The sequence below is a fragment of the Pterocles gutturalis genome, unplaced genomic scaffold, assembly GCF_000699245.1.
Source record: "Pterocles gutturalis isolate BGI_N339 unplaced genomic scaffold, ASM69924v1 scaffold2976, whole genome shotgun sequence".
Taxonomy (NCBI): Eukaryota; Metazoa; Chordata; class Aves; order Pterocliformes; family Pteroclidae; genus Pterocles; species Pterocles gutturalis.
Window position 1 is genome coordinate 7,873 of NW_010099984.1, and position 7,836 is coordinate 15,708.

The window sequence follows — 7,836 nt, forward strand, 5'->3', positions numbered from 1 at the left end:
CCAAGACAGGGGAATGAGGATGGGACAAGGGCAGAGGCACAACAGCAGAAGATGAATTTAACAACCCATCTCCACTCTGCAAAGTGAGATGAGAGAGAGAGAGCCTCTGCAAAGCCCCACCCTGTCCCAAGGAGCAGCCTTGCAGCGCAGCCTGTGAATAACCACACAGGTTGCACACACCAGGCTCTGGTCCTCACCTGCCCCGGAGCCCAGCTTACTCCCACTCAAACACAGCAAAGCCTGGGCCTGTCGAAACCCTCAGGAACCCCCAGTTCCTCCTTCCCATATGCTGAACACAGACCTGTCTGCAGCAAGGGGCATCCCCAGTCCCTCCCAGGACCATCCCTCACCTCTACATCCTTGTGCCACCCGCTCCTGTATCGCTGCTCGGAAAGGTGCCACCCCTGTGCCAGGGCCAATCATGATCACGGGGGTGTCAGGATCAGCTGGGAACTTCATTCCTCCTTTCTTCACCCACAGAGGCACCCGAACATTGCCTGCAAAACCAACAGACTGACTAGCATCACCCTCCCACCACTGCACTGGTAACACACCCTGCAGAGGGCCAGCCAGGCATCCAGCTCTTCCAGGACACTCCAAAGATATGGACGGTACCTGGCTTACGACCATCGCGGCACCAAGGCACCCGTGGTGCTACAGGCACACTATGTGTGTATGAAAAGTGCTTCAGCTGTCTCAGCACTGTCTCTGCAAGCACCTGAGTGAATCCCAGAGCAAGGCAAGAGCCCCACAGCACAAGGGCTATGGGACAGCCTTCTCCTCACGCAGCCAGGGAAGAGAGTGGTGGAGGCGAGCAGAAATCTCAACCTGGCTGTTGAGTAAGGGAGGGCCAAACTTGCTTCCTCTGGGAGCCAGAGAAGGGGTGAAGATCCCCATCTAGCACTCTGAGAAGATCCAATCTTGCCCTGCAGTCATACAGAGTAATTTCTACCACCCTGCAGCATGGAGACCCCGTGAGCTTTTCACATTTGCTTGGGAACCCAGTTGGAGGGGTTTTGTGGGTAGAGCAGAAGAGCAGCACACACAGGCTTTGCAGGACATGATGGATATGCTCAAAGGAAGGACCATCCTTCCCAGAGCTGGTGCTATGCAGCTGGAATGTCCGGCAGTCAGAGCAATACCAGCTCCACCATGACAGAAGCAGTCCACTGCGGGACAGCGGGGCACGCCGGCACTGGGAGCAGGAGGGTCAAGGATCTGTGAGAAAACCAGGAGCTCAGGGTGCTCTGGGCAAGCTGGAGGAGCACACAATGCTCTGAAGGGGATGGGAGCAGCGAGGAAGGATGGCTAGTGTGAGTTCAGCCCGTCCTGCCAAGCCAGTGTGCTCCAGCTCCCTGTGGTGGTGGTTCTCCAGCCAGGGTCCGAGCAGCTCCAGCATGTGGCCAGTACACATGCAGCTCCACCACGGTCCCATGGGATCACTGCTGTGTGCTATGGGAAGCATGCAGGGCTCTCACAGAGTCCAAGCAATTACCTTGCTCTGGCTTGAGAGAAGCCAACCAGGTAGAGCAGAGACCACGGCGGGGTTTGCTGAGCCGCGTCTTGTACCGCACCACTGCCATGAGGATCTGGATCCGGTCAGGGTGAGCCTGTGTCCAGACAGGAGCCATGAGAAATGAGAAGACACCTCTGCAGGAAAAGGCCAGTGCCTCCTCTGGGGACAAAACCTGTGCCCAGCTCCTGCCAGGGCACCTGCAACAGCCATCCTAGCCTGAAACAGCCATTTGGGCACAGAATGGAGCACACCCTTGCCCAAAACCTTTCCAGTCGGCAAGGGAGTTTTCCCAGAGAAGCACTGCTGCGGGAATGCTCTGCACAGCTGGCAATGGTGACAGAGACTGTCCAACCCAAGAGGACAAATGCCACCCATGCATGGACTGACACCTGCCAGGCCACCCAGGCCACGTCCCACTGCCATCTCCTGGCAGCAGCAGGAAGCAGCACCCCCCCTTCCCACGGCCACACCACCCAGGGGTGCTCCCAGCCTCCGTGGCACCACCTCTCACTGCTCCCCTCGATGAGGACATGGGACCTTTGCAGTGCACTGGGCCAGCCCCAGCACTGGCAGGGCTGCAGGAGGGCAAGTGCCCTCATTTGGAGGCTGGCACTGCCTGGGGTTAACATCCAGCATGTCGACCTGCCCCATGCTCACAGCAGACTGGGGATTTGGGTGCTCAGAGGGCCTGGGAGTACAGCCCAAACATCTGCGGCATGCACAGCACCAATGGCCAGCCCTGGCCCTGCCAGATCCTCAGCTCAGAGCCGGATACGAGGCCGAAAAGGGCTGAGCTCTTACCAGCATAGAGGAGGCGATGGAGAAGGCGCGGGGTCTGATGCGAGGGATGAGGTCCAACAGGTATTCGGGGGGAATGGCACACGTGGTGTGAGGGAAATCCCAAAGCGCCTGTAAAACCAAGGTGGGGTGAGACCTGGTGCACCCCAGAAGGCAGCCTGTGGGCTCCTTGGGGTGTCAGAGGCTGTCCCACGCTGCTGTGCCACGCCACCCTCGACCGAAGGCACCACACCGGGTACCTTTGTGCACCAAATGCCCCTGGTCCCCTGCCCTCCCTTCGCTCCCAGGCTGCAGCATGGGGCCCACTGCAGAGCCCAGAAGGATTTGGAGCAGAGCTTAACCACCGGTGGAAATGTAAGGACACTTTGCAAAGTGGGTGAAGTAGATTAAATGCCCCAGACAAGAAATAATGGTTGGTCATCTGCTTGGGTGCTTTATGCCATGGCACAGCCCTCATGGGGCAAGTTTGCTGGGCTCCCCCAGCCGTACATCCAGAGTGGTCCTGCGGGGCAGGTTGCAGTAGCTGTACAGCTCTTCCTGGCCCTGCGCAGAGCTGAACTCCTGCAGCTTCTCCCGCTCCAGCTCATTCGTAGAGAAATAGGACAAGAGCTCGAAGAAGGAGCGCCGCGGAACACAGGAGATGTCCAGGTAGTGGGTGACCAGGTGCCGGATGGTGCAGGGCTGTGGCAAGAGGGCAGGGAGGGATGCGCCTGCCAGGCAGGGCAGCGGGGAGAGCTCAGGGCCAGCACTGGGGCTGGATGCCTGAGCGCTGCCTGCCTGCTGTGCCGCAGCTCTGGCGTTCCCCAGGCACCCCAACAAGGGCAGCCCCGCTGCCTGCAGGCACCCACACATTGCATGAACGTGCCAGTGGAGAAAAATTTAGCTACAGCCATCACTGCTCCCCCCATGGGTCCCCCACTCCCTCCTGCTCTCCCCAGCTTGTTTTTCAAGCCCACAGGTTTGCAACGGAAAAAGTCAGCGGTGCAGAGCTGTCTCTGACTGTATGCAGGTGCTTTAGGACAATGCCTTATCCACATGGCTCCCACCTTGCCTGCACACAATGCGGTGGAAATAACCAGCAGTGTCATATGTGTCACGCCTGTCCTTGTCTCCTACTTCTCTCCCAAGGGTGTGAGGAGCAGACTAAAGTTCTCTTGGGTTTGCCGGCCAGGTGAAAATCCCAGCGCTGACACACAAAAGATGGAGGGGGAATGGGCACTCAGGGCACAGGAGAGGAAACTCTCCAGTACCATGCACACTGCAGAGCCACCGAGGGCTCCAAGCGGCCTCCACGGGGTTTTTCTAGGTGTTGGTGCTGGTTTGCAGCTGCAGAAGCACCTGCAGTAGGTCCCTGGGGTGCAGGCAAAATGGGAGACCTGTGCAGCCCAGACAAGGAAGCACAGGGTTCCTGCCTCGGGCCTTGGGCTGGGGAGACTGCAGGATACTCCATACTCTGTGCTGGGAGTGCAAAGACACAAGGCACGGGGGCAGCCTGGACATTGCTGGATTCCCCTCATGAGTCACACTGGTCCTAGCACAGGATCCACACGCGCACAGCGCTGGGACAGAAGGAGAGCCCCCGTACTGCGAGACAGACAGATGTCCTGTGTCCATCAGCCACTCCCACCTCCCCATTAACCAGGTCTACGTCGACGGAAAAGCAGAGCTCCTGGCTGGGCCAGAGCTCAGGGCTGCCCTGTCTCAGGAGGGAGGGGAAGGAGGAGCGGGCAGGACCTACCGGGCTCTGTGGGCTTCAGCACAAAGAGACTGTCTGGATCCAGGCGCAGGAGCTGACAGAACTGCTGCACGTCTTCGGGGCAGTTCTGGGGCTGGATCATCACCACGTCCCCTGCGCTGAACCTGTGGATGCAGCAGGACCTGCTGAGCACAGCCGTGGGGCAGGCCCATGGGCACAGCACTGCCAGCCCGACCTTCACCCGCACCTGGGGAGAGGCCACACCTCAGTGAATGTCCAGTGTCACTAACATTGTGCTCTCTAGCCTGACAGGGCAAGGAGAGCTGCTCCACGGGCAGGACCCACACTGCCATACGGCCCTGACTTTGTCATGGAGGGGGACAGTGCAGCAGGGACCACGTCCATGGGGCTGCAGCCTCAGATATGACTCAAGAAGGGCAGTGGAAGAGGAGGGCAGGCTACGGGACACCCCATCCCACGCAGCAAAGTTTGGGGGAGCCAGGAAAATGCTCACGTGATCCCTGAGCCTTTGACATCGAACTCGATGAGCCGGACGTCCTGGAAATGGGATTCTGCCGTGACCCGCTGGTTGGACACCATCTGGGCAGTGAAGGGATGCAACTCGGAGGGAACAGCCCTGGGTGCTGTCACCTGGATCAGGCCACCATCGGGGTGCGGGGAGTCCTCAGTCAGGTAGTGCAGGGTGTATTTTGGGGGCAGGCTGTAGGGAGGAGAGCAATGTAGTGCAGTTACCTCCATGTCAGAGCTCCTCTGCTGCCATAGCGCTGAGACTGGAGGCAGGGAGAGGCCTGAAGTCTCCCACTGTATCCATCACCCATCGCCCCTGTCCCCTGGAGCTGGCCTGTGGTAAGGGAACACAATGCAGCCTGGAGAAGGAGATCCCAAAGGCTCTAGAGCAGGCAGAGGGAGGCTGCCTGGGCACACGCCCAGCAGATCTGCCAGGACAGAGGCACATCAGGACAGCAAGATGGGGGGAACCCTGCCAGGGCAGCTGGCACACCCACCCTGGAGGCAAGAGGACACCCCATCCAGAGATGGGCCACCCATGGCCAAAGTCCAAGGGATACTTGGGACACCAGAAGCTGTGTGGGGAGGCTTCCTGGTCACAGCAGAGCATATCTCCACCCTGGAGAACAGCCAAGGAAGCAGGGGATTTCACACCAGTCAGCCCCAGCAGTCCCTGCCTACCCTCTGCACTCACCATACATCTGGACTGATGATCTCAAGGCCAGGAGGGAGAGGATACAAGGCGAGGATCTTGTCCCATAAGGCCAGGAGCCATGGATCGACCACTGCATCTGGCCTGCAAGAGGGAAATTCAGGCTGCAGCAGAGCAGCATTATCCCTCCAGGCTCGAGCACTGCTACCCCTGCACCCGGACAATGCTGGGCTGCCCCTGGGAATGCACCTCAGCTCCCCCTCCACAGCGCAGGCAGCCGCTCCGTGCCATTCCCTTCCAGCTTCAGGGGTGGAAACACGTCTCAGCCACTCTAAGCACTCACGTGCTCTCCAGGGCACAACCACCGATGTCTGAACAGAACCACCAACCCTCGCCGAGCACAACTGGTGGCAGCCACAAACTCCCCGAGCCACACACAGCCCCTGCCCTGTACGAGGAGATCAGCAGCACACCTCAGGCTGCTGGAATGCCTGCAGGCACAAAGCTGTGTGACACAGCCGTCCCCTGGTCTGAACAGGGCTGCAGCAGAGCCAGAAGACCTTGGCACATGCTGGGAATCATGGGACACCCTGGAGAAGCAAGTGACCCAGGTCCTGGCACAGGAGAGTTATGGCTAAAGCCCAGTATGTTCACAGAGAGCAGCAGGAGGCTGCTGGCCACATCTGGGGTGCAGGCGCAGACCAGAGCAGGAGCAGCACACTGCTGTCCCCGAGGCTGGGGTAAAGCATACACAGCCCTGACATCGGCCTGAGGACAAAACTGTAGCACAGCCCAGGGCTCCCCCTCCTGCCACCCCTCCACCGGGTTCTTACCCCAGGTCATGCTGGTCATCTCCCAATGCCACCGGCAGCAGAGGGTTGCCCCCAAGCTGTAGCACCCGTTTGTGCAGCTTCTTCGCAACAAAATTAAACCTGAGCAGAGAATAACCGCAGCTGCAGAGGGCAGGGCTCCTCCAGCAGGACAGCAGGCACTGGCTACACGAGCCAGCACACGCTGCCAGGGCTACACCGGAGCAGCAGAGGCAGGTGCAGCCAGAGTCGGCACACACGATCAGGCCCCATGCCCTGCCCAGCCCACGCCTCCATCCCCGGGCAGCTCGGAGAAGCAGCTGGCTGCCACTTGCAGGGCCACACAGGCTGTGCCCAGCTCCCAGAAGGTAATCAGTGAGGTCCAGTTTCCCTTCAGAGCAGCTTGTGCCCTGGGCAGAGAAATTATTCCTTCCTTCTAGCCCCTCCCTGCCGCACTGTGCTCAGGCACACTCTCAGCCCTCCCACTACAGCTCTTTCAGGCACATGGGCACAATCTTGTGGGAGAAAACTGGGATCAACAGGGCTGGCTGCCACATAAAACTCTACATTTCATGCGTCCTGTTGGCTTGGTCCACCAAAATTGCTGTGGCACAGGCTTTCCTGCAATTCAGAACTGCACCTCTGTAATAACTGACCAGGAAACAATGTCCCGGGCACTGCAGCAAAGCATCTGCTTGAGGAGGCTGAGAGGAAAGAAATGGTCAGAAGCTCAATTCCTGCAGGTTAGGAAGGACACAGGCTGGTAGGGCAAGGATTTTTAAGGCTACTAGGAATTCTGTTTTGTCTGAGTTGCTGCTCTAGAGTCAGGCTCTGTCTCATCTCACCCCCTTTGTTCCGCAGCCGCTCTGCTCTTGCTTGCAGCCAGAGCCGCGAAGAGCTGCAGACCTGCTTACTTGGGATAGGAGGAGTCGCCAAGGCCCAGCACAGCGTAGTCCAGCTGGCAGAGGGAACTGGGTGGCAGGTTCTTCCGGAACAGAAACCGCCAGAACATCTACAAAGGACACAGCCAGGGAGTCACACCGCAGACAAGGAGGCCTTCCCCACCTGTCTGCCCCCAGCTTCACCCACCCATCGGTCCCTCCTGCCCTTCGCTGAGTCCCAACAGTGAGGAGCACGGCCTTCCACAGAGGTGACCCCTGAAAGTGGCCACCACTGCCACCTGCCAGGAGGACGATGCTCTGTGAGCCCTCCACAGACCCGTGGCTCTTGTGATGGCAAAGCCCCTCTCAGCTGTTCAGCTGCTGAAACCTCACCAGCTCCCTGCCTGTGTCCCACCAGTAACACCAGACGTGACTGGTGCTGCTGCAAAGCTTCCCCCTACAAAAATAACCATTGCTCAAGCTGCTTGGAGAGACAAATTCAGTCACTGGACTAGGAATATAAAAGAGATATGGACAGGAGCGCGTCCTACCTTCATGTTGTCAGGTGGGTCACCCTGGCCGGTGGTTGCACAGACAAATACCACCAACGGCTCATTGATGAGGTTGGCCTGTGGGCACAAACACGGAAAGGCACATTCAGGTCAGCAACCTACAAACGCATGTCCCGGCTGTCCTGTCATGGCTGCTAACACATCCCACTCACTGACAGATCACAGCAGAATAAAACTCGCAGCCTCACATGGCATGACCTCCTCTACAGGCCCTGCAGCAGGATTTGCCCACATGCTGCCTGCAGCATCAGCTCCTTGGTGCTCCTCGCCTTGCAGGGTACGGCTGAGCACCTGTGTTGAAGTTTTGACCCTGGCGGACAGCCAAATGCTGCAACAACTGTTTGCTCACCTTCCTCCCTCCCGGGGATGGGAGAGAGAATTAAA

General features: G+C 58.8%; 1 protein-coding gene across 1 annotated transcript in view; it reads right to left on the reverse strand.

Annotated features, from left to right (window-relative positions):
* NDOR1 (NADPH dependent diflavin oxidoreductase 1) overlaps positions 1 to 7,509 on the reverse strand; it is a gene marked incomplete at its 5' end in the record, with an annotated part of 13,735 nt that extends 6,226 nt beyond the window's left edge. The window contains 10 exon segments of the mRNA XM_010077829.1: positions 351 to 497; positions 1,496 to 1,610; positions 2,318 to 2,425; positions 2,804 to 3,024; positions 4,053 to 4,174; positions 4,525 to 4,731; positions 5,233 to 5,334; positions 6,024 to 6,122; positions 6,914 to 7,011; positions 7,432 to 7,509. Coding sequence (XP_010076131.1) covers positions 351 to 497; positions 1,496 to 1,610; positions 2,318 to 2,425; positions 2,804 to 3,024; positions 4,053 to 4,174; positions 4,525 to 4,731; positions 5,233 to 5,334; positions 6,024 to 6,122; positions 6,914 to 7,011; positions 7,432 to 7,509 — 1,297 coding nt within the window.
* Between the last annotated feature and the right edge of the window lie 327 nt (positions 7,510 to 7,836).